Here is a 27,777-nt window from a genome sequence, read left to right on the forward strand (position 1 = left end):
TGATTGTGAGCCCTGAGTGAGTCGCTCATACCCTCCCTTCCATGTCTTGAAGTAGGACGTAGTACCAAATATTTTATCAAATAATTAGGTGTCGAAAAAATATAGGCTGAACATAATAGGGAAGGACTTCAGCTTCCAGTTTGCAAATGGTATCCTTATGCAAGTACATTCTCTGTTTTGAGTTCACTAGTTAGTGAGGTGAACTGAACGTTCTGCCGCATTTCAGATCAGCGAGTCTGCCTTCCTGCAGTTGGAGCTTCAGTCAAGCACTGACGGATTCTGTGAACGAATCATTTTTAACAAGTCCTTTTAATTAACAGATTCTAGTGATTCAGTTAATTGAGAATAACTGCGCTTTTAATTACATCATCTCTTCTGTTGCAAAATATGTAATGGCACATGACCCCACCCCTTCTAAATTTGGTTGAAATTTGTGCCACATGTCGATCCGAACCTAAGCCAAATGGGATGCAAATTAGGTAGCAAAAATAAAATCTATAACTTTGTCCATATGTATGCACATGTGGCCAAAGTTGTATAAATGGGACCCAAGGTTGTGACAAAAATTGCTGGTTAACCGCTGAAGGGATCCTCTGTTGTAGCCCCCACTACGCCCTCTTCGTCCTGCTGGCACTGACAGAGCTGTGCGAGCGTGGAACAGCAGGGCTGCAGCCAGGGCTTCCAAACCAGGTTCCATGTCGACATCTGGCTCTCCACAGGCTTCACCGACCTCTGATGTGCCTCCACAGCCTCCTCCATCACAGCCAGGATGGAGTGAAAGGCCGGCTCTGTGTCGGGAGTCAGCGGTGTGGTCTCTGACGGGTCCCTCGTAAGATCAAAGAGCAGCGGAGGATTGTGGTAGGTCACATAGTCCGATGAGCAGAAGCAGGCATGTGTGTGGAAACAGGCCGTCTCATTCTCCGGGTAGAAGTTTGGTGTGAAGTAAAACGCTTTCCACACTGAGCTACCTGAAGATATATAAATAAAACCACAAAATGAAACTTCTTGCACAGAGTTAAATATTCTGCAGATACATAATCAACCTGAATAGAAACCTTTTGAATGATTCTGGTTTGCTTGCTTGTCGTCGAAGCATGTCTCAGATGTTTATTGTAATGTAATGCTATTGTATTGTAATTACTATAAAATATGATGAACAATGGATCAGCAAGTTATATTTCACTGTGTGCAGAAATGAACTGAAACCGACAGCTACTGGGAGAAATAAAACAAAAATTGTGTCTTGAAAATGATTGATATGAACAATCATTTTCATCAATTCTCACACATGACTGCGGTTGCATGCTCTCTTTTCAAATTACAATTCTATGATGTCTCAGCATGTATGTGAAGTTACCTTCTGATTGGGAGATTATTTGGACTTACTGTTTTTGGGATGCCATCGGACTGCGTTCAAGTAGATGTTGCAATAATGGAACAGAAATGTGTGGGTCGACCTTTCAACTCTTCCGCGAAGCAAATCCATGAGGTCATGACCATCTATCTCCCTAAAGACCAGAGGACAGGAGGTCAACATTAAATCATATTTAGGACACGTCTCTTTGATGTGAACCACAACAGCAGATGAAACTCTCTGATCAAAGCCTCTGGATCTCCATAAATACCCCCTCTGCATGTTCCCTGGATCTCCTTCACAGTGAGCTCAGAGGATCACTCGGGCTCCCCCTGCCTCTCTGTTTTTTAAATGTGACCTAGATTTCAGGATGCACTTCTTTTGACTGGCATGAAGAAGTGGTGCTGCCTCACTGCTGTGCAGCCTCACCGGTCCTCTGGGACTGAAACGCCGCTCAGCTTCACCACCGTAGGATACAGGTCCATGTTGCTGGTGGGCTCGTCTACCTGTCGGCCACTGGGGAGGTTCCCTGGCCAACGCAGAATTCCCGGGACCCGGATCCCTCCCTCCCAATTTGTGGACTTCCCTGCTGCTCAGAGGGAATAAGAGAACACAAAGTAATTAAAGCAGTTGTGATCCAGCAACACTGGTCTCACTGTGGAGTTGATAACTTGAGGAACAACTTGCTTCGTAACACTGGTCACTTGCCGGGATTAAAATCATAGCAGACAGGGGCTGCCTTACAAAACTCTCACTGCGCTTTCAATCAGGTCTGCTCAGTTCAAACAGAAAGATAACATCAATCTGAATCTACACGATGACCCTTTGGGTAACAGTCAATGTTAAATCATTGACTGTTACTGCTAAAGTCGGTTGCTGAGTCTCTCAGGACAAACCAGTTCACCACTAGTCTGACACCTGAAGAATGTAATTATTCTTATTTTGATTACAATACTTTATTCATAGTCTAGATTTGTTATGAATAGTAAAAATGTATTTTAGAGGTCTGTCCAAATAATAATTTTCTTGAAAGTTGCCTGGTTTGAATTATGCAATATGGTACTAATTACAGAGTAATGGTTTGTAGCCTCTCTCCCAATTTTAATCGATGAGGAAAAAGTCTTTGATTGGGGCCTCGTTGTAATTCCATGATTTGGCGCCTTTGTAAAAATGGTTTCCTCGCCCAAAGACTGGGTAGGGAGGGACCCACATTTGGAGATTGTATTTATGAGGGTGGACAAGAAAATTTCCAGCATTTATTTCATAGTCTGTTATTCAACATTTATATCTGTAGTACACCTTTGAGCCAAATGAGGGAGCCAGAGTTGTTGTATTGTTCTGGTAATTGTAGCCTAACTACCAACTGAGGCCCAATCCTAATGTCCCCCCTAAACTGTCAAACCCTGAACCCTAAGGGACTCACTGACGTCAGCTGCTAAGTGGTTGAGTGGGAGAGGCTGTGAGGGCTTGATGGTGTATATATGAATGGGACAGCACTTTGCTGCAACATATCAGGTGATTACATAAAAAATATATTGTGTACAATTGTGTATTTATTTTAGACTTTTTATTCACTGATTTGAACGTTTTCCTCACGAGATGAGAAATCATTTCAAATGATCTATTTACTTGTTTTTGTCAAAACGAAATGTTTGATGAATGAAATGAAATATTATATATATATATATATATATATATATATACATATATATATATAATTTCTGCTTGCATTATTCACGTGTTTTTATGTTCCATCTTTAATCCGTAATGTTATAGTGTAAAGGTATTTTATCGGGCTGAACGCCCACGTGCCTCTTTGTTTACCTTTTTTTAACGTCTCCATTCTTCCATTGGGAACTGCGTGTTTAATGTCACATTGCTATGCATTGTGGATAATTCCCTTAGGCAAAGTCGGCATCTAATGCTGACTTACGGAAAGGATTCATAACGGTGTCAAAATGTCTGAGAGACTCAAGCACTCTACGATGTGACAGTGGGACAGAACTAAACCTTCAAGGATTTAGCGGGAGCGCGCCTCAAGGTCCGTGAGTCCTTAAGGGTGGAGATTGGGATTGGGCCTGAGTCTAAAATGAAAGGCTAGCATACATAGCGTTTATATGGCTGAGAGGAAGTTAAACGAATGAGATAGCCTGTTAACTCTCCCTAAATTCATTGTATTTGATCTCACTTATAAAGTATTTTCCATGTGAATATAAAATAAACAAGATAATATAAAATATGGTGACGCCGCATTCATAACAGCCAAATGACTTCTCCCAGTTTAATGAGGCTGTCCCACTGGGTTTTTCTTTTATTAGTAAATCCCGTGCTACTGGGAGGGGGGGTGTTCTCGCTCTCCTTCACCGTGATAACATCAGAGTCACTGCTGTCACAACCCCCCATCACTCCTCTTTTGAATTCTCATCACTACTAACATCTGTATGTGCAATGTCCCCCACGGTTATCCTCCTCGGCGATTTCAACATCCACATTGATAACCCATCTAGTATCTTTGCTAAAGACTTCACATCACTCCTGGACTGTCTCGGTATTATACAATATGTCAACCTCCCAACCCATAACAAAGGTCATATACTCGACTTAGTCTGTTGTACTGACATCACTCCCACTAACATTGATGTCATTGATTTCCCCATTTCAGACCACAAAGCTGTACTTTTTGACATTCATACCCAACTACACAAAGCCAAAGAACAACGGACCATCTCCTTCAGAAACATTAAACATATCGACACCACAGATCTCTCCACCCTTATCAGCTCTTACCCCAGCCCTCCCCCAGCATCCTCCCTGGCTGACCTTGTAATTCACTACAATAATTTCCTCTCCTCTGCCCTCATCATCCTGGCCTCCCTGAAAAGTCGCTCAGTCTCATTTACTCACACTGCTCCCTGGTTCACACCGTAGCTCCGCCAGCTCAAAGCTACTGGCCGTCGACTGGAGCGACTCTACAAAAAGACTGGTCTCACGGTACACAGCCAAATGTACTTGGACCACCTTCATCACTACAAGAAAGCCCTCACCACTGCTAAATCTTCACACTATTCCAACCTAATCAACACTGGTACAGGCAACAGCAGAGTCCTCTTCTCAACAGTCAGCCACTTACTTCAGCCTCCTAAAACCCTCCCTCCAGATATCTCCACTGAACAGTGCACTGCCTTCCTGGACTTTTTCAGCTCTAAAATCAACACCATTCACCAACAACTGGCCTTATCTTGTATCTCCTCAAACAATCCACCCTGGATGATCTCCACTGGCCTACCTCTCATCAGCTTCCTCTCCGACTTCACCCCAGTATCAGAACACACCATCTCGGAACTCATCCATAAAGCCAAAACCACCACCTGTCAGCTCGATCCTCTTCCACCTCCCTTGTCAAAGCCTGTCTGCCATCCATTTCCCCCATGATCACCAACATAATTAACTCCTCTCTCACCACTGGTACTGTACCCCCCACTCTCAAACTGGCTGCCATCACACCTATCCTGAAAAAACCCGGTGCTGACCCAGCTGTCCTCAACAATTACCGGCCCATCTCCAACCTCCCCTTCATCTCTAAAACACTTGAAAGGGTGGTTGCCGCACAAATACAGTTCCACTTTGACATAAACAACCTCCATAAACCATTCCAATCTGGCTTCCGTCCAAAACATAGTACTGAAACAGCCCTGGTCAAAATCACCAACGACCTCCTCCGTGCAGCAGACTCCGGACTCCTTACAATTCTCATCCTCAGCGCAGCATTTGACACCATCTCGCACCCTCTGCTTCTGGACCGCCTGGCTGGCATTGGAATCACTGGCGCTGCACTTTCTTGGTTCAAATCATACCTCATTGACCGCCAACAATTCGTGCAACTAAGGAACCACAAGTCTGGGTGTTCGGGTGTTTCACTGGGAGTGCCCCAGGGGTCAGTCTTGGGTCCCCTTCTTTTCACCATTTACCTCCTCCCCCTGGGCACACTCCTCCGTCACCATGGGATCCATTTTCACTGCTACGCCGATGACACACAGGTCTACATCTCCTCTAAACCAACAGCTGCCATCCCTCCTACCTCCCTCATCACCTGCCTTGATGACATCCGGAGCTGGATGAGCAGGAACTTCCTAAAGCTAAACGGCAATAAAACTGAGGCCCTGCTCATCGGCTCCAAATCCATCATCACCAAATCCCTACACACCCCAGCTCCACCCATCATCATCGACGGATTCCCTGTACCCTTCTCCCCCCCAAGTCAAGACCCTCGGCGTCATTCTGGACAGCACCCTTTCATTCGCACCCCATATTCAAAACATCACCCGGACTGCATTTTTCCACCTCCGCAACATCTCCAGACTCCGCCCATCGCTGACCCAGTCCAGCACCGAAATCCTGGTCCACTCATTTGTCACATCCCGCATCGACTACTGCAATGCCCTCCTCACCGGACTCCCCACCAAACTCATCAACAGACTGCAAATCATTCAGAACTCAGCCGCCCGGATCACCTGTACCAAATCATCGGACCACATCACTCCTGTACTCATCCAACTTCACTGGCTCCCTGTACAATACCGCATCGACTACAAAAACCTTCTCCTCACCTATAAAGCTCTCCACAGTCTAGCCCCCACTTACCTTTACAACCGCCTTCAGGAATACACTCACTCCCTCCCTCCCTCCCTCTCTCCCGCACTCTCCGCTCATCTTCTTCTGGACTGCTATCCATCCCCAAGCCACACCTCAGTACCATGGGTGCCCGAGCCTTCAGCTGCTCAGTTTATATTGACAAGTTCCAATTATGTTTGTCTCACAATAAGTGGTGCTCATTCAGTCTGCATACAACGCTGAGCTTTGCATCCTTACTGCCTGATTTCTGACATTGAGACGTTTACTGCAGCATTGCTGCAACGAATGGTTAAAACTTTGCTGTTAGCTTCCTGACTGAAATATAAAAATCCTTTTCAGCTTCAAATCTCCCCAAAAAAATGTTTCTGTTTCTCATCATGCAATACCTTTATATATCCCATTCCATCCTCTGTTGACCTCCCCTGTGGCAGAGATTTCCTCCACGTGAGCCCCCTGGTCTGAAGTCAGGTAAACCAGAGTGGTTTCTCTCAGCTTGAGGCGGTCCAGAGTCTGCATAATCTGACCTGAGAACAGACACAATATACACTGCTAGTGTTTGGTTCTGTACCCATGTGTTTGGTTTTGTACCCATGTACATTATGTATGACTACATTTATGTGAAATGTACTACTAATAATAAACTATTTGTATGGAATCTTTCATACAAGAAATGCAGCTTTAAAATAAAGAAAAATAGGAAAAGTGTGAAATAAGATAATAAAATATATAAATAAGATAGAATAGATGGAATGCAAGCTGTGCCTGCAGTTGAAAAAGCACAAGCCCAGTACACAGTACATTGAAAGAGTTATTGCAAACTGCGGTTCTACCCTTCTTTTCAGTCTCTCTCTCTCACACACACACACACACACACACACACACACACACACACACACACACACACACACACACACACACACACACACACACACACACACACACACACACACAGCAACTGTTCACCCCTCTGTCTCTCACACTCTCCATTAGAATATCAGCGTTTTACCTATCTTAAAACTAGTCAGTTACAGTTTTAGTTTGTTTTGGAGTCACACCGTAAAATAGTTTTATGCAACCTGAAGGTTATTCAAATAATTGGGAACCAATATATGTATCTTTAGCTGCTGGTGGAGCTTTTTCAACTAATAACAGCTGCCTGCTGCCCTGAGTGAAGAAAGTAAAAAGAAATGAGCAAAGAAAAATAAGAAACAATTCTTCTCCCATGCAACTCAAAGCAATAATGGCCTCCCCTTTGTGCTGACAAAATACTCCCCAAGCTTAAATAATTGGGGTAATTACACTTTCAATGAAAAGGAGGCCGCCACTATTAGGCCATTGTGGGTTCTTGTCTTGCAGTCCTTGAGACTGAACAGCAATTACAGCAGAGAGAAACCACCTGATGTCTAAATTGAAGTGAGTTTATATTTCATATACACAAACAAGCAAATCATTTGTCAATTCCACACACTTGTGTCATTGATGCGTACCGAGTCTGTGCTGACTTTAGTATTCTCTACTTTGCTAATGTTCTGCTGTGTTGTAGCAAGTCTCATAATCTGAAGGCTGATGATTATATTACAGATGTTAAAACTGGAACTAACGCATCTAATCAGTGTATTTTACAGTTTTTAAATATATTAAATAAAAGCAGAATTATTCATTAAATAAAGACTCTGCTGACCTACCTACACTCCAGTCCACTTCATGGACAGCGTCCCCATAGATGCCGTGACGGCTCGTTCCTCTGAATGCTGCTGAAGCAAACATGGCTGTGTGCACTTGGATGAAAGAGAAAAACAGGAGGAAAGGGCCGGCCGAGTTCCTACAGAAACAATTTAATTACTTGCATATAAATAAATATATTGGAATAGGGCTGCAACTAACCGATTATACTATTATTCGATTAATTGTTTAGTCCATAAATCAAGGTGTTGTCTTTACATTTCTTGTTTTGTCCAAAACCCAAATATATTCAGTTTAATATTATGATATTAAACAGAGAAAGGCAGGAACTCTACACATTTGAGAGGCTGAAAACAGCATGTTATGCCATCTTTCCATGAAAAATGTCTTCAACAATTAATCTATTATTAAAATAGCTGCCAATTTTTATTCTGTCAATTGAGCCATTGATAAATTGACTAATTGATGCAGCTCTATCTTTAAATAAACAGTTTTTGTCTAGTTTTTAATGATTCATGCTCTCTTAAGTGTAGCATATCATAACTAACCTTGTTAAAAAGATTGCAATTTTGATCAATAAACAAGACCATGAACAAGACTGACCTAGTTTTCAGATACAACTGAAATGTACCTCTCAAGGAAGTCCACTGCCTCATGAGTCATCCTCTGTGTCAGGTTTTCAGATGTGAATGGCTGCTCCACAACTTTGTGGTTCCTCATGAGAATACAGTTGAGGTATGGCATCATCATGATAGATCCTGCTGCCAGACCTGTGACCAGGGCCAACAGAGACAGCAGGCTCAGGATCAGCCCTCTGCGCATGGTGATGATGCCGATGTAGTGGAGTGAGGCTGCAGTGACCAGGACAATGCCTAGTGTCCTGTATGGTACATATTTATGGATCTGAAAAACTGTGCCATGTCCAGGCTGGCAGTCTCGCAGGTTGGTTACTGGGATACCGAAGAAATAGTTGAAGCCATGGATGCTGGGATGGTGGCAGTGATCATCACTGCTCTTACAGTTAAGTCCGAGGTGCCATTTTCCTGAAAACAAGAAAGGAAATTAAAACAAAAGTATTGAAAGAGTACGGCCCATGATAACTGAATGTCTGTTCCATAACAATGGAAGAACATTTAACTTTACATCTGCTATAAGAGCCAAAGTCCTGCATGACCAGGCTAGAGACATTCTGACCTACATTCGTTTGGCATTCAAATTTGAATATGAAATGTCGTTAGCGGTGAAGCTAGATAGTAATTCTGGAGATCAGGGTGGGTCAAAACCAGAGGGTGCATATAAGAAAAGGACGTGGTCATCGGGACGTCAACCATTAGTTGGTGGACTACCGTTTTGAAGCCTAATTCGTTGATTTGGCCGTCACCATCTGGGATTACGGCAGTCACCACCTTGGTTTTTTGCAAACCGGTTTACAGAAGTTAACATATTTGGAGTGCGGCGTAGTGATTGGTATCGCAGTGTCAATCACATTCGACACTGAGGTAAACAGTACAATTACAGGACGTTGATCATATTACAATGCAATTAACCAGGAATGTGTAAATGCATTTATTGGATTGGCCACCGTAACATGTTGCTGGATGATGTAGTATTGTGTTGCAGCCAAAGTAGAGGCAGATTCAACTCTTTTTTTTGGTGCAGACTTCTACACCTGCATCCCTTCGGTGGTGTTTTTTTTTTTTTACCACGAGTGGATATCCTCCAAAAAGTTACTTTTGTGCGTTTTCCGCTTGTTATATCTGCATACTGCCTTTACAAAATTAACTTACGTCTTTGCATGTTACTGTTTTAAACAAAACTACTTGGTTAGGTTTAGTTATCCATCGTGAAATACTTAGTTAGATTTAGAAATAGATTGTCAAAGTATGCAAGTTATGTTACAAAACATCAACATTAACTTCTAGTTATTTTTCATAGGTATAGCTCCGAATGCTGGATCAGACGAGTCGGCTGTATGTGTACACTCAAGCCTAACCATAACAAACTCCTGTTATTGATAAGTCTGATTGTTCCATATATGTGATGAGTTATCTTTAAATGTATGGTATTTGTATCGTATTATTCAAAAACTGACATTCCTGGTTATTTTAGCTATAAACTATTATTAAACTCTTGACGACATAACAATATATTGTTCTCACATTATAAAATAAAATATTAATATATGTTCCTGCTCCTAAATTTCAGAAGGAAGAATATTGCAGTGTTCCTAATGGAAATCCCAGGATTCAACCACACTGAAGAAAAACAACAATGAGAGCCCAGTCAAACAAGTATTTGAAAACCTTTTTGCATATAACAGAGATCCACATTCAAGAGCTTCTCAAGAAGAACTATGATTTACCAATAAGAGCCGTCTCATAGCCCTGTTGTTTTGCAATATTAGCAAAGGTAACCTCTTGGCTGGGAAGACCTCCAGAGGCTGCATTAAATAAAAAGACACCTGGTCTGTGATAACCAGCTATACCTGTTGGAGAGGAAACATACACAGTTTAGATCACATACCATGTGAAACGTGGAAATATAGATCTGTGATAACCTGTTTGAGATGTGGGGGACTACAGTTTGCTATATACGAACCGTATCGAATACTTCCATGTAAATAATTCAGTCATTAATTAAATGGGCTTTCTGCGGAAGTGGAAAATATCTTTTTGATTTGACAGTGTTCAACAGCTCTGTGTCTGTGGATGTAGCCTGCAGACCAACATTAGGCATTGTGTCAGTCAGTCAAGGCTCTTTTTTTCACATTGGTGTCTATGAACAGGCCTGATCGTATCGGATATCGTCCTGTGAGAAATGCTGCCCTGCTGGGGGTGCATAGGCTGGCTGCAGCGATGTGGTGGGTCAGCTTCACGCCCTCCTGTGCCAGCTGGTCAATATTGGGGGTCCTGCAAATCAGTCACATAGAAGGTTAAAGCATCCAGACAGACACATGTAAGAGTTCTTTTTTAAGTAATGCTGCTTGGAATTTAAATTTCATCGTGCTAAATTAGGGGATAATAATTTTAGTTTAAGGCTCTGTTCTTATTAAAGGATAACAATCTCACCTGTTTCAGACAGTGTAGTGCTAGTGTCACTACAAAACCACTACAATACACACAGACAACACTTTCAAATCAATACTTTCTCAATACCTTATTTTAATAAATACAAACATTACAAATAATTTCCCCATCAAATAAAAAGGCAGCAAAGCAGGGATAAAAAAGTATAATATGAATCTCAGCGAGCTTTTGGTACTTCTTTTTGTTTCGTAAAATAAAATAATTTAGATTCAAACCTTTTTATTTGATTTTTGAGTTATCCGTACAGAAACCAAAATCAGTTTCCTAGTTATTTTGGACAATCCACAGAATATACCATGAAAAAGACCTTGTGAAAAACTGTTGACAGGGTTTTTTTGTGAGCAACAGGGACAAAGCACTCATTATCTAGCTGTAATCAATGGACACCGGTTCCACTGATTAGTTAGGATACTGTTAGTATCAGGTTTACACCCTCCTTGGGACCACAGTGAAGTTAGTGCAGACAAGACTGCAGTCAGAGAGACATAGCCACTCCAAACTAGGAAGAGAACTGGATGAAAATAAATAAATGAATAAAGGAAATCAAATGTCGACAGTTTACATGTTGCTCTAAAACACTCTGCCGCCCAGCCCCACAGAGCAACATGTTTCACCTCAGAGTTGTATTGCCATAGCAGCCCAGGTCTCCAATCCCCAGGTCATCCACCATGATCAGAACAAAGTTGGGCTTGCTGCTATTGTGAAGAGACACAGAGCTCAACTCGAAGAGCAGCAGCAGAGATGACGGCAGCCATGTGGACTTCATGTTCTCAGAGCAGAGACACTAGAGGAGAAATCACAGCGAATGCGGATACAGTTGTACTTATTATGTTGCCCATGCAGACTATTTTTTAAAGATGTTTACAATTACATAACTATATTTTTTTCTTCCAAAAACTATATGACAGAACTAATCCTGCCTCAAGAACTGTGTGTATGATACAAAAATGACTCCTCATTTTCCATGTGTTTTCCTGACGAAAGTCCAGCAGCACGTGTCAGCTCGATACATGCATTGGGTCTTTTCAAAATAAAACGTCCGTCTTCACAGGAAACTCAGTTAGGTTTAACCAACAAAACTACTTTGTTAGGTTTAGGAATGGATCGGCGTTTGGGTTGAAATAACTACGGTATTACGCAAGTTACGTGAATGTAATGTGCTGTACTGTAGCTTTGTATTGTGTGCCCTTCTCCCCCCATATAATGTTGTATTGTGTATTTCATCCTGTACAGTTTGCTCTTGTTTTATGTTTGTTATGGTCTGTCAAGAGACTACAGATGCGAATTAGCTGTAGCTAAAATCTGGTACAGTGCATCAAATGGTGACATTTAAGTTTTAACTGTACGTGGTCCCTTTTAAATAAAGATTGATTATGATTATATATATATATATATATATATATTAAAAATGCATCAACGTTGACATCTTGTTTCACATGGTGATCGAACAGCGATCTTCTGCCTTTAAAGTTATTGTGACCAACATTCTGAACGAGAGGAGCTTGAGTTGCTTGTAGAATGTGATGGTGTGTCTGCCCTCAGGTCAGCACACGGTTCCTATTTAACTGAGGGTTATGCCTTTTTTTCCCAACTTGCTCTGACGTCATGCACACGTGGTCAACGATAATCTCATGAGAGCGAGGCAGCCACCGATTTTTTTAGCCAGGCGCCGCAGTAGCTCCCACCGACTGCGTGGCCCAGTGCATGATGGGAAACGCCTGGCTGTTGCCACAGAGAGCTGATTGGCTCTTAGATCTGACAGCAAACACCACATATTGTAGAAAATCTTTATTTTATGTGTAGTTGTAATACTTAATGCTCGATTGTCGACTATTTATGTAAGCTATTATATTGTGTACAGGCTTTTATTGTAAAGGGGAAAACGGAAGGAGAGAAGAATAAAAGTGGTTGCCGTCTTGTTACCAATGTAGCCGAGGGTTTATCTTGCGCCTATACTGTACAATAATAATGAAATAACACGATGGTCCGTTAGTTGGCATAAGACGGCAACCACTTTTATTCTTCTCTCACGCTTCACTCGAACATCTCCTCTCTCTCCGTTTTCCCCTTCACAATAAAAGCCCGTACACAATATAACAGCGATTAGTCTCAGGTTTAATCTAAAAACATATCTTGTGTGGTTGATAATACAAAATCGTATTCATACAACACACATCAAAACCAGTAGTAATGTATTTCACAGGTAGACATACAAAAAACAAAGGATGCAGCAACACACACATTTCTACATAAATCAATATTTACAAACCCATATGAATAAATCCAAACGTAATATGTAAACTACAAGTAGACTAAAGATCGGAACTAACAGGAAGTCTTTCTCGTTTTTTCTGTGACTTCCTGTGTTTACTTTGAAGGCAGCCTAAAACTGTCTGAATTGACTAAGGTTTTTGTGAACGCCTCCTGCTGCTGCCGCTGCTCTCTCTGGATTCCAGGCGAGGCGCAGCTCTTTGAACGAGCCTGTTGTTTGTACAGCCTGTTGTTTGTTTGTACAGTCCGTGATCAAGACTATGTCATACTTAAACACAGAGACAGACTATCGCTCATTGTGAGCTGTGACTCGTCTTTAACCACCGGATCGCCTCTAACGTCACTTATTGGAGAAGGAACTCAGGTGTTTTACACTTACCTTCTCTTCCTGTATACTAAGGGCTCATCCAAAATAATGTGCATCCACGTTTCCCTCTTGCGTCTTTTCCTCGCGTATCAGAGAGACGCAAGGAAACCATGCGAGGAGAGAGGAAATGTGTTTTTTCGAGAAACGAGACGACGGCCGTTTCTCAATCAGCGTTCTTCTCTGTACTCGTGTTCTCGTGGACTCGTGAAACGTCATCAGTCGCGGCCCAAGTACTGTTCCAATTCAAAAGTCCGCTTCTCGCCAAGAACGGTGAAAATGCCCGGATGTGACTTGATCCGCCCATTTTACCGGGGATGCATCAGAGCAGACTTGAGCGTACTTGAGAGAGCCAATATCCCAGAATGCATTTCTGACCAGCAAACGGGGAACAATGACGGATGAGAAAACTCACAACTGAAAGTTGACATTCTCTGAATACTACCGTTGTTGAGTCACAACATGTAATTTTAGGATGTTTTGAGGCGAGAACTTAGTTGTTTAAGCATCAAATCTGTGGTCGCTTTCTCAAGAATCGGCCTACTTAAAAAGATACGCCGACGGGTTGAGGTCCTGCTCGCGGGACCGTGAGCCCCGCAGCACCGGGCCGTCAGCGCTCTGCTGCCCGCCGAGAGCAGCCTGATCCCGACTGGACTTTTTGAAATGATCCGCTGGCTCCGATGTCTCCGTATCGATTAAACATGAGATATACTTCTGTTTCGAGCATTTAACAAGTAATCATTATTATTTATTCACAGTCACATTAAATCAGTTTGACTGAAGGAAAGGTTGCGGTTTATAATTTAAGATTTTAATTTAACTTTTACTTTGAACTACAGCGGTGTCTTATTACTTTTGACCGAATTGTTTGCAATTATATGTGTGTGTATATATATATATATATATATATATATATATATATATATATATATATATATATATATATATATAATACATACAATTATATGTGTATCTATATAAGTATTTATATAAAATACATATTTATAAACACTATATATATATATATATATATATATATATATATATATATATATATATATATATATACACACACAATGATATGTGTATGTCTGTGAAACCAGTGCAAAAAAAGCAGGGTTGTCATATTTTGTTTGACTGTAAAAATACTTTACAGTGAAGAATCAGAGTAACCATGACAACAACAGCTGAGGTGGTGACGTCATCAAGTCAGCTGCTGTTCCAATTGCAGAAAGACCGTCCTGCATTCTCCTGTCTTTGAGAGTCTGGACTCCCAAGTCCGTACTTGTGTACTTGGGTATTGAGAAACGGCCGACCTTTCCTCTGAAGCGTCATGTGAAGGGACATCTGTTTCTGATGACGGTAGATCAGCTGATCACAGCTAGATCAGCTGTGGGCTGTAACAGCTGTATGCACACGTGCACCGTACTAATATGAATAAAGACATAGTTAGCATCCCTCACATAAACCTCACATGACAGATCAGGGAATTGTTTTCTTTGTTTGTCCTGCAGGTAAATCAGAAAATGAATAAAAGATCAAACTTGGGAGTTCAATTTAATCTGAGATCTAGCGTCACTCTGGGATAAAATTTCAGTGATGTTGAGATGGATCAGATCAATCGGCTGCAGCCTCCACTCAAAGAACTGATATCCAAAGAGGCCGTTAAAAGAAGGCTGCTCTTGAGAGGAAGACCAAGAAAAGGAATTATTTTTACATTAAAGTGCTTGTGGATGAAGACATCCCCTGAACATTAGGTCCCTCTTAATTCTTATGTTTATGCAGTCTTAACAGTTCCAGTGCTTCCATCGTGCAGCAATACGATAGTGTCATCAGCATCACAATATTGATTTGTTTACAGCAATCAGACTGATTACTTCTAAAATGATTGCGGCAATCAGTGGTAACCGGGATATCATTTTAAAAACGGAAGTTTGATAGGTGAACACTAGTTATTAATGTTTTCTTATGGCATTATGGTCATGAGGATATGGAATGCTTGTGCAAAAGCTGTTACTCGTTTTATTTCTAGACTTTGCTACTTTACACAATTCTTAGGTGGCCACGGTTTGCCAGGTGAGTGATCTGAAGAATGCAGAGTGTAGGATTGTGACCAGTGAGCTCCTATTCTCACATCAGATAGCAGTTTTAAATATGTGTACTGTATGCTGTATCTGTTTCTATGTAATACATATTATAATCAATCAATACGTCATGTTCACTGCAGCGATTTTACTCACAAAAACTTCATGAAAAACTGAAATTGTACTTGGTGATATATGTACTATACTACTGACGCTCTGTTCTGCAGTTCTTTAACAATATTTGAAATGATGTTACAGGTGATGATAATACGGTGCTCCATTATATATCTATGAAACAATCTCAGCATCTGATTTACCAATATCATCCCTTTAAAAAAAATGGGAGCAAGACCTACTGATCATACAACGTGACGACTTATGGCCCCAAATATGCAAAAACATATTTTCTATCTTCACCACTCATTCAATACAAATATATTCAAAGAGTGCACTACACGAGAAAAACTGTTCAAAATGGGTTTCACAGATCACACCAATTAAACCTAAACAACCCATCCAACAAACTACTCTCTGTAATCATCACCGAGAAAACTATCCTCATGAACTGGAAATCAAGACCAAATTAATATTACACATATACTTATCAAATATGTATCAATGTAAAAGTTATTGACAGCTGATTTTGACATAATCCATTCATCAAAACCCTTAATTCCTAAATTCCCCACTGATTTCACTGAACGCCTCTCTTTGTCCGTCCACCAACCACAACATCATCATTTAAACAGTGATCCCTACTTTTTATATGACATGCAGTTGCACACATAATCAGACAGATCTCTCAAAGATCATCATTATTGTTATTATTATTAGTACCTAATCTTAATTACTCACTTAATACTATTGTTGTTGCTATAATCACCATCTTTAGACTTCTTCTTCTTACTGTTAGTACAACAGTAGGCCTTTTTCTATAAATTGCGAGAAGAGTGAATTTGAGCATAAAGGAATGTTCCTGATGATTTTTACTTAAGGCTTTATCAAGGCATGAAAGAAATCCTGCAAATGTATTCTGCTACCCCCTTTAAGTCCTGACTCAGTCTTAAGGAATGACTGTAGAAACAAGTAGTGTGTGTGTGTGTATCCAAAGCGAGGGCTCAACTGAATGCAGCACCATGAATGCCTCAGGAGAGAATGTTATCCCCATTCTTGCCTTTTGACGACAGGAATTTTGAATGTGATCATTCAGATCATGTTGCCTTTGATATGCCTTTAGACACCGTCTCCAAAAATATATCTTCTCTTCTGAAAAATAGAAACAAAGGTTATAGAGTTATAGCTTTGTAAGCGAAGACGATTTAAGTTTCAGTTTGCATCTAATAATGTAACAAAAAACACAACAACATTTTAATGAAATGGTCACGTTGCAGACATCTGAGATCCTGAATGACATGTTGCCGTCTGAGATCACAACTCCAAGGGCTGAAGCTCAACATAGTGTTCTTTCTGCTAAAGGAAGATTCTTTGTAATACAACATGAATGTGTGTCTGAATCGGTTTCTGAATGAGTGTGCTGCAACGAGGCTGACCACTTAACAGCTTGCAGCTCACATAATAGACCGTCCACACTTCACTACACCTCTACCCATCTGCCACAAATTCAACCATTAGGCTTTGTCATGAGCAGTCGAGTCACATCCCTACAGGTTTCTGCTGGACACAGCTCTTAAAAACATTGCCCTCTCGTCTGAACTATCAGCTGCATTAAAGACTTTTTCTTCTTTTAAAGCCTTTTCAAAGAATTCCATTGTCAGCCTTCTCTAACACAAAAGGCTGTAGAACACAGCAAGAAGGCCTCCTGCAGGTTGGGTAGATTGAACACCTATGGACCTGAGAGAAGACTCGGGCATCAGACGCATGTCGATAAGATCCATTTGGTGTGAGGCACTTTTAAATAAAATAGCACTACGGGCAACAGGGTAGGTTGGTGGACAGAACAATACATGAAGTGATGCTAGTAAACTGCACTCACTGGGCAGCATTGTGACATCATACAACAAAGTCACATAGTCAGATCATCCATCAGGTTCTATCACACCAACAGAATATCCAGAATATCTAAAGCACTTTATTTGGAGGTCAAACGTGAGTTATTGCTAGTGGGTTTGTCTGATAGCAACAGACAGCTTCGGTTATCATTTTACATGAATTATGTAATCTGAAGTACTATGAGTACACCATGACAACATACATTACACACTGTAATACGTAAAACACAAGACATAAAAACAAAACAAATAATAGCAAATCTTAACAGGAAGGTTTGAGCTGCTTTTTAAAAGTACCCATAGTGTCAATAAATCAGGGAGAGACTTCTTATTTATTTTACATCTGGAGCAAGGAACGCTCAAAACACCCTGATCAAATCTCAGTGAGGTCAGTATCTTTGGAGGTCAATGTTACAATTAGAAGTGATGTGGGATGTATAGGTACTCGTAAAAGGGGCCTACATTTACAGTAGTCAGCGCAGAGGAGCAGCCGCTCCACACTCTCCTGGTTTCTGCTCAGTGACCAACTCACAATCAGGTGAGGATCGGAACAAAACGCAACCGGTAAATGGAAAGTTTCGCCTCGTGTCTCCCAGCTCTCTTTTCACCACCATAGATACAACAGAGTAAAAAGAGGTATTGTTCCGGCTTTCATTGGATTGGGAACTCACTGTCTCTATAAGTGTTGTAATTAATTGCTTAACTGCTTCTAAAAGGTCTTAAGGCTCTAGGTTATTTCTGACATCATTTTACACATCAAAGTTTGTTTCCACGTGTACTAGTGCACGTGTGAAAAAAGTTGAACGAAGTGTCTCAAAAGGGCTCGGTGTGAAGTCTGATATATCAAGTGATGACACTTAAGTCAGAGCTTGAAAATAAAAGGAATCTGGTTGGAGTTAGAAAGATGTAACCTTACCAGACCACTGCAGGCTTCCGTCAGGGTGCCAGAAAACAATCCTCCGAAAATAACTTACAAAGTTATTATGCCAAAGTTATTTGTAAAACTGGACAAAGGAGGTCATTTAATGTTCATGTGAACCAAATAAAGACATATGAATAGCAATATTTTACAAGGGTGCACTTATCTTAACAAGCAAGATCCATTTGTTGGTCTTTCGTGAAACGGCATCTTGGAAAACTTCCCCACTTTAATAACAGAGAACAGGTGCATAGTAAATGGACCTGTACTTGTATCACGCTTTTTTCTTTGGACTACATTCATACACCGTAGGCACAGCTACGGGAGCAATTTGGGGTTGAGTGTCTTGCCCAAGGACACATCGCTATAGGCTATCGGAGCCTGGAATCGAACCGCCAATCCTCTGATTGAACTACGACCCTGCTCACCACAGTCGCACACATGGATGCAATAACTGTGTGAGCTTTAAACCGAACTGGGAACAAAAAAGCATGTGGATCATACGATTGTGGAAGTCAGTGTGATAAGGTTGGTCTCCTCTGTTAAGCTCTGTTTGCAAGTCAGTTCTCCAGGCCACAAACTAGTTTTACCATGAGCCTGACAAGAGTCACACAGGTGCAGTTTATTCAGGACCAGTCAAAACATTTAGGACTTGTCATAATGCAGTTGCAGATATCTGAATCTGGTCCAAAGAAAAGTGAGATAGTTTGAATTGAGTCATCTTTTTAGAGGAAGTTTTGGATGTCCTTTTGTTCCAATTCTGCTAGACACTTAATATTTTCTGGGAAAGAGTCAGAAAAAAAGGTGACCTGAAGTTGTGGAACCTAGTTTTATCTGTTAAATCCCACAGAGTGCATGATAAAAATGAGTAAGCAGCATTTAAACAGGTTAATAGTGCCATCATAGCAGTACAAAAGAGTTTCTTCATGATGTAGAAAGAAAAACAAATACTTTAACATAAACATCAGATTTGAACATCATATGCACTAAATAAATGAAGACGGATGATTTTATAGACACCCAAGTCAAAAAATACAAATAAAATATCTGTTGTCCTGTTTTGTTTTTTTAATAAGTTTACCAGTTAAAAGTATGACTTGTATGTTGATGTGATGGCATTTAGATCAGACAAAAGTCTTCCTTGGTTACCTATAATGAACTCTTTACACTAAACATGTTTTTAGACAGAAACATACATTAAGCCTTTTTTTTTCCTTCTTTTTTTTATAGGTACAGGATGCATACACTGAACAGTGATTGATGATTCACTTAATTTATTTGTAATTTTATGAATTGTAAATGTTCATACTTTGTATATTGTATTTAGAATAAATTAATATTGTGTATTAATTCTTCAACTGAATTCAGTTGGATTGCTAGACACCACAATGAGAGCTCTGGGCTTTCTTACAGTTCTTTAATCCCAGTTTTTTGGGTTCTCGTAAATTTGGCATTGGTCTTTTATTCTGTTTTCCACTGCTCTTCTCTCACTGCCTTAGCCTTCTCTAGTTAATCCCTCTCATCAAGTGTAAAAGTGCAAAACTGTAACCAGTGTAATCCAATTATGCAATAAAAAAAATAGGGGTTAGAGATACATTCACATTGCATTACCTGTTTCGTGAATGTTTATGTGTTTTATATACATTACTTTGGAGCTTTGTCTTGGGAGGTAAATGTGAGGATGCTGCAATATCACCAGCAGGGAGCAGTGTTGTTAAGCAATCCCAAAAGGCATCAAGCATCAGTCCTGTCGGTCAGGATGCAGAAACCTAGAGTTGAGCAGCACTTCAGAAACAGAAGAAACAGAGACGTCGACAAACCCTGCCAACCCTGGATTCTTTTTTTTGAAAATCATTGCCTTTCCGCACAATTAGATGACATTTAATTTAGCTGAAGCTTTTATCTAAAGCGACTTACAATAAGTGCATTCAACCATGAGTACAAACTCAGAACAATAAGAATCAAGAAAGTACAATTTCTTCAAGAAAGCCAAACTACAAAGTGCCATAACTAATGCAATTTAATTTTTTTTTTTTTTTTTTTTCCAAGATATAGTCGGAAGAGATGGTTTTACCATGTCCTGGATGTAGATTGGACCCTTCTGAGTGAGATGGGGACGTATTCTCCTGATTTCGAACAGCATGAACCTATGGAACGTGTTGTTGCAGTAATGTTGGCAGTCAGTGAGAGTTGACTGTCGAGTGTCACACCGAGGTTCCTGGCAACAGAGTTGTTGAAGGTAATGGTCAGGTCGTGGGTGGGAGCCTTTCTGTACAAAATATTTATGGAATTATAGAATAATAAAATCAATTCTTGACATTGTATTGCTATTTCACCTGTGATAACAATATCAAACTCTTATGACGAGGAGAAAAAACTACACTGTCATGGGTAGGCCTACATTGTGGTCGATTAAACACATGCAGGTCTTGAGCCCTCCCCATATTTGTGCCTCATGGGGTAGAGTGGTCCTCCTGTAACAACAAGGATATCATGGTCCCCACAGTTTGCATGTCGAAGTGTCCGTGAGCAAGATACTGAACCCCAGGGGCTTCACAGTAGCCCACTGCTCTTAACCTTTTGGAAACCACCCTAATTGTAGGCCCTTTCCTTGAAAATTGCATACCCAAACTAAAAAGGCTGTATCTCTGCAACCACCAGGGCCTTTTTAATAAATTGGGTGTTATAATAAAAAAGGTACACATGTGAGATTTTGTTTAGATGTGTAAATATCAGTCTATATGCTACTGGTTAAGAGTGAATGACACAGAAAAAAATTAAAAGGTTTTATTTATTTATTAGCCTTTATTTTACCAGGTCGGTCCCGTTGAGATACAATGATCTCTTTTCCAAGGGAAGCCTGGCCAAGATAGCAGCATAGACAAAGTTTCAACATACACAAGACACACAGAAAACACATAAAACAGATAAAAGACATTAGAAGATAAGACAGGACTAAAACAGTGCTTACTGAATTCAGAATGAACTTTGGGTATAATTAATAAATAAAACTCATTGGAACGTAAGCAGTAATTGCTCTGGGATTTAGAGATGTAGTTGCATAAATAGTGGGGGAGCAGACCCAAGATAGCTTTATAAATAAAAATATGCCAGTGTATAAGGCGGTGTGCTGCCAGAGATGGCCACTCAACTCGAGCATATAAGATGCAGTGGTGAGTGAGGGCTTTACAATCAGTGACAAACCTTAAGGCACCATGATATACAGTGTCTAGAGAACGCAGACAGTTTGCTGGGGCATTCATATATAAGATCACTGTAATCAAGTACAGGGAGGAAAGTGGTAGCAACCAACATTTTTCTGTTAAAAAAAGAAAAACAAGATTTGTGACGGAAAAAGAATTCCAGTTTCACTCTTAATTTTTTTACCAGATTTTCTACATGTGGTTTAAAAGAAAGTCGATCATCAATTAAAATGCCGAGATACTTGTAACAATTCACAAGTTTCAGGTCCGCCTAAGAAAAAAGCACTTTCAGGATGATTATTTCTTTGAAATGATGCAGCTTTAAGGTTCAACTCTAACCCAAATCATAGCACAACATGTGAACATTCTCTAACCCAAATCATAGCACAACATGTGAACATTCTCTCTGCAAAGGTTGACTTTGATAAAGTGAAGCGGAACAAAGTTAAAGAGGGTTTAGTACAAAGAAGGAGGACTCCAAAATTCGCATTGGGGCACATTTGCGTGCATCTGTGTCATTTTAATTTTATATACCAAACCAAATATTTCACTTGTATATTACTTATGGTGTTCAATACATTGAAATACAGCAGTTTGGGGCATTTTTTCACAAATCAAGCTATGATTTACAGTTGTATTTAACAATCGCTCAGTCTTCGGGGGATTGGTTTCTTTAAGATGCTAAGGATGCGGTAAATGCAGAGGCCACGTTTCATGTATGTATGCATGTACAGTATGTAACGTAATTGTAACATAATATAATTTGAAATATATGTCCACACTACTACGTTTTCATTTTAAAATGCATATCTCTTGCTACGTTTACACTGAGCGTCCTCAGTACGTCGGAGTTTTAGAGCACTGAAAACGGAGGAGTTTGCAAACTCCTCCCGAGGACGGATACGTTTTCACTAACGGATGCCTCACTATCTCATGAGTTGCCACAGAACTAGCAGCAGTAGTTGAGTTTGGAGACTTGATCCACTTCGTGAAAGTATATCTACTTTGCTCAGTTTGCTGCAGCAGTTGAGAAGTCGCTCTTCTTCGCTCATCTGCAGCTTGATACTTTTCAGTAAATGCTGTTTGCTTGTTCTGGAAGTGTCTTTCAACATTAAATCTTTATTTTTTTGCTAATTGCTCGCAACATGTCAAGCATACGTATTCGTTTGAAAGCAAATTAATACGTCCACGCAGAATTAAGCTCTATTTTTCTCTGACTTTTCTTTTTGGGGATTTATCCATTAATAGTTTACAGAGGGTGGGGCTCTGCAAATCATGATTAGCCACCTGGAAAGACACTTGACATAGGATGAGACACATTTTAGTAAAATAATATTACATGTTTTATTTATTTGCAGTGACACAGCACCTCAGCGCCTCAAACTGCAAGATTCTAAGAGGTGGTCCGTTTGAAATATTGTCTACTGTGCAAAACATTTAATAACATTCACTTAAATGGGTTTTTTTGTCAAAGCCTCAGGGAGCCGCAACAGAGGGGTTAATAATAATACATTTAATTCATATAGCGCTTTTTAATGGTAGACACTTTTTTTTTTAAATCATCATATAAGTTATACAATAAAAACTCTCTGAGTTCCAGAGGGAGGGGCAGCTATGGAGAAGGCTCTGTCACTCCATGTCCGGTGCTTGATCCTATGGGGGATGGACAGGAGGTTGGCATCAGAGGAGCTGACGGGATGGAGTGTGATAGTGGAGCTGGTCGGTGAGGTACGAGGGGCCTGATTATGGAGGGCTTTGTGAGTGAGGAGAAGGATTTTGTATTGGATCCGTTTTGTGGGACGGGGTGTCAGTGGAGGTTCTGGAGAACAGGGTTGATGTGCGGGTGTGGGTGAACAGGCAAGCAGCAGAGTTCTGGATATGCTGGAGTTTATTGAGGATTTTGGATGATGTGCGATAGAGAATACTGTTGCAATAGTCAATTCTGGAGGTGATGAAGGCGTGGATCAGAGTCGTCCTCAGAAGATTGGCGGTTTGGATTCCCGGCTCCACAAGTCTATGTCGATGTGTCCTTGAGTAAGACAATTAAGTCCAAATTGCTCCCACAGGCTGTCCCTGCGGTTTATGAATGGGTATGTTAATTAGAGTCCTGATGGGCAGGTGGCACCTTGCATGGTAGGCCCTGCCTTCAGTGAATGATAATAATAATGTAATACTGTATCAGCATTTTCAACCAGCAATGTCCATTTCAAACCAAAAGATGCCAGGATTGTCTTGCACAACCTGGAACCAAGAAAAGCATTGATGAAATTAAAACAGGCACTGTGGACTTTGTGTAAAGCTCACGCCAAAAAGGTATAACTCGAGGAGTCCTATACAGCAGGGGTTCTTAACCTTTTTGACATTCAAATATTAACACTGTATTGGTTTATTAACTAATTGATCACACTCTTTGTCGAAATGAGTGAGGAGTCCTTACTTTAAATCCAAGCCGGTTGTTTATTTCGTATACTTGTTGAAACTATAGGAACTTGAATACAACTGAATACAACAGGCTAACATTCTAACTTGACGGGAGGTGCACGCCCTACACCCTAACCCCACTGCTCATGTGCACTTCCCCGAGTACGGTGTCCCGTAGCGTGCATACAGAGCGCGAACATAATCATTCATAAGAATGATCTACATCCCCTTTCTTTAGTTCGTGCCTTTCATAGAGAACAAATGGAAGGCTGGGCATTAACCAACAAGATAATAACATAGCTGTTGTTTTTAATTTTGCGATATTGTTATATAGAGTAGAAATTAGTAACAGTTTCAAACAACCATCTTTAAATATACTTGAACGGTAATTAACCAACTTATACATTCATATTGCAAGACATTCCAGCATTCATCGCCCTTCAACTAGACATACAACCTCCCATAGAGTACAGTGCGGATTCAGCTTTTTTTTTCTCGATGATGTAGGAGTGTGGTTCCTTGCACCGTCCTTTCACAGCGCCCAGACGGTCGTGTCCCTTGGTAGTCGGCATCCTGACGACTTGTCCCTCTGCGAGTGGCTGTAGTGGGTGGCTTGACGCATCATAGTATCGCTTTTGGGTGAGTCTTTTATTCTGGAGTTGGACAGTAATCTGCTTTGTGATTTTTGGGGCTGGCTCTAACAGTCTGGTGCTGACAGGAAGAGCTGAGCGCGTTTGTCGTGACATCAGACGTTCTGCGGGTGAGCCCAATGCTTGGTCGCGGGGAATATTTCTGATGTTCAGCAGATTGAGGAAGATGTCGGTCCTGTCTCTGTGAGATTTCTCCATTAATTGTTTGGCACTGCGGACCGCCCTTTCTGCCAATACGTTCGACTGTGGATACTCCGGGCTGCTGGTGACATGGATAAAGTCCCACTGTATGGCGAAATCTTTGAAACGTTGGCTTGTGTACTGCCATGCATTGTCTGTGATGAGGGTGTGAAGCGCACCGTGAACCGAAAAGTGTCTTTTCAGCTTTGTGACCACAGCTGCTGAAGTTGCGTCACGGAGGAGGTCCATTTCATACCATCCTGAGTAAGAGTCTACCAGCACCTGGTATTGTTGTCTGTGCCACTCGAACATATCAGTAGCCACTGTGGACCATGGCAAGACTGGAACCAGATGAAGTTGTAGAGGTTCCTTTTGCTGGTGTGGTCTGGTGCTGTTGCAGACGGAGCATGACAGCAGCTCCTCCGCAATGTCATTGTTCATTGTCGGCCAAAAGACTGTGCTCCTGGCTCTGCGCTTGGTCGACTCTAAACCTGGGTGACCCCTGTGTATGATGTTAATGTATTGCATTCCCACGGCCCTCACAGGTGAAAAACGGAACGTTTTTGGCGGCCCTCTAGGTGGCGCTATGGCCCTATGGTTAAGAATCACTGCTATACAGTATATATATGTTTTTTCGTCACCATGACTGATCCATAAATCAGTACCTCAGGATTCCATTTTCAGCCCATTATTAGTCTCCATCTTCATAGAGGATGTTTCTCAACACAGATATTCCAACATCATGGGTCGGAGGTGAAAGCAACCCGAAACAACCTGAAAAATTATCAGAAAGCGAGCCTGGATTATCATATTTGAGCCATGCAAGTGGTGCTATCCAAAAAAAAAAAAAGAGTCAATCTTGTCCAGATCTCTTCTTTACAATTAAGCTCGGTGAGTAGATTACTTTAGATAGTAGATACTTTGGCAGACAACTCCAGTGGACCAACCATCGGTCTAACATTTGCAAACGACAAGCTTGATCTTAAATTCAGAGCCAGTCTACAAAACAGGTAAGGGGTTTTATGCAACATTCCTTCCTTTCCTCTCAGCATTAGACTGCAATACTAAAGCTCAAGGACTTCAACATCCACAAAACAGCTTCATATACTGTATATTACTGAGTATCTGCAGATCAGTGGTAGGCTTTTCTGAATGATACACACAGAGTTTTCTTCTTCTTTTCTTTTTTTACTGCAGACGCTGAATTCCATAGGTGTTGGACGTAGAACTGATCCTCTAAATGATTGTTTTTAACCCTTCCATATCCTTGCCACAGCCAAATAAGGAGGAGCCAGTTAAAATGACGGTTCTGATCATCCATCGAACTAGTATAATTTTGGCTGTCTTCTCTGATCTCTGCAATCAACAAACATATGCAGATAAAAAACTGAATTAAATGCAAATAAGCATGCCATATGCACAATCACAGAAAACTAACTACCAGTATTATTAAGATTTATTTTACTTCCGAGTCGATATAAATATATTTTGAGTCTTATTAGGCTTTTGCGTGCAGTTAAGTTTCTTTGTAAGACAGAATTCTAACTTTCTCTCTGCATGTCTAAAAACCCATAGGGCCAGGAGTTTTGATTGTGTGCGTGCGTGCGTGCGTGCGTGCGTGCGTGTGTGTGTGTGTGATTGCAGCTGTATTAACTCATATGCACGTACATCTGCATTTCTCAGATGCCACATGGTATGCCCTAATTTTTCTGTCAGACACGGGCACAGCACAGCTTTCCCAATCTGCCACAGGCTTCAGATGCCTTTCATCTCTCTGACCTGGAAGGTGTGTGCGCGTGAGAAGGATAGAGAGAACTGAGCACTCAGTTCAGCAATAATAAAACAAAAATGTCAGTATGGCCCCTGAGATCACCCTGAAAATAAAAGGTTCTCGTGAAATATACATCAGTATTACTTCACACCAAGGTACAACTCAGACCACAATCCCAACTGGAATGCTGTCTCATAATTCCAGTTCGGTTTTATAGTGTTTGATATTGTAGTGTTTGATTAAGCTTAGTTGGTCAAATTTAGACTTGCACAGTGTAAAAGAAAGAAATTGTTTGTGTACAGTACAATGCACAAGATATATGATAATTAATAAGGGATATTATTATGAAGGATTTGTAATTGTATGCATATTAAGGTCACTTAGGGGCTCTCTCTCTCCGGTGACGCGAGCGAAACCAACGTGCGGGTCGGTAGAGTTCGCTGAGGAAGGAGGGACCCCGATCGGGATTGCATAAACTGTTCTGTCATCATTCTTTTATTACATAATTATTAGTATAACTCATTTTTGACTCCGGGCATTATTCCCCACACCACCTCCTAGGATTTTTGTACATTTCTTCAGTACAAGAAGAAAGAGACATATAAGAAATATGAAATTATAGAATAATAGCTGAAGGTTTTGTCAACATTTGAACGTTTAAAATGTGTCTGTAGCTGAAGGTATGCAGATCCTGTACGCTTTTGAAGCTGAAGAGGATTTGAAGATTTCCTCCATCTGATCACATTCATTTTAATTTTCATAAAAAGCTTAATATTTCAAGTCAGAAATATGAAAAGGTCATTGCCATTGTGTCCTTAAGGAGCTGAACATTTTAATACAAACAAAATAAATAAACAAAATACGTACGGAAGAAATAGAAGAATATAAAGAAGTTGAATAAAGAAGACGATAACAATAGTTGGACTGCTGAAGAATTCCAACGAATGACGAAGGTGATGGTGATGATAGTAATAATATACGATAACGCTCACTGACTCTCCTCTCATCACCTCTCCGCAAACAACAAGGCTGTTGTCCTTTCCGTCAGTACATGACAAGCAAGCCGGCGAAATACGGGATCAAGTGGTGAGTGGCCTGCGACGCCAGATCCAGCTACGCTTGGAAGATGCAAGTCTACACCGGAAAGTCG

The 27,777-nt window shown here is 40.8% G+C and overlaps 1 protein-coding gene across 1 annotated transcript; it reads right to left on the minus strand.

Moving 5' to 3' along the window:
- Positions 1-357: 357 nt before the first annotated feature.
- Positions 358-11,521, minus strand: sts (steroid sulfatase (microsomal), isozyme S; the record flags this gene model as incomplete). Its single annotated transcript, XM_079236959.1, has 9 exons — positions 358-968; positions 1,387-1,508; positions 1,784-1,943; positions 6,373-6,510; positions 7,672-7,808; positions 8,301-8,712; positions 10,032-10,154; positions 10,457-10,578; positions 11,370-11,521. The coding sequence occupies 9 exons, from the start codon at positions 11,519-11,521 to the stop codon at positions 574-576; spliced, it is 1,761 nt and encodes a 586-aa protein (XP_079093085.1). The 3' UTR covers positions 358-573.
- Between the last annotated feature and the right edge of the window lie 16,256 nt (positions 11,522-27,777).

Source organism: Taurulus bubalis (assembly GCF_910589615.1).
Source record: "Taurulus bubalis genome assembly, chromosome: 21".
Lineage (NCBI taxonomy): Eukaryota > Metazoa > Chordata > Actinopteri > Perciformes > Cottidae > Taurulus > Taurulus bubalis.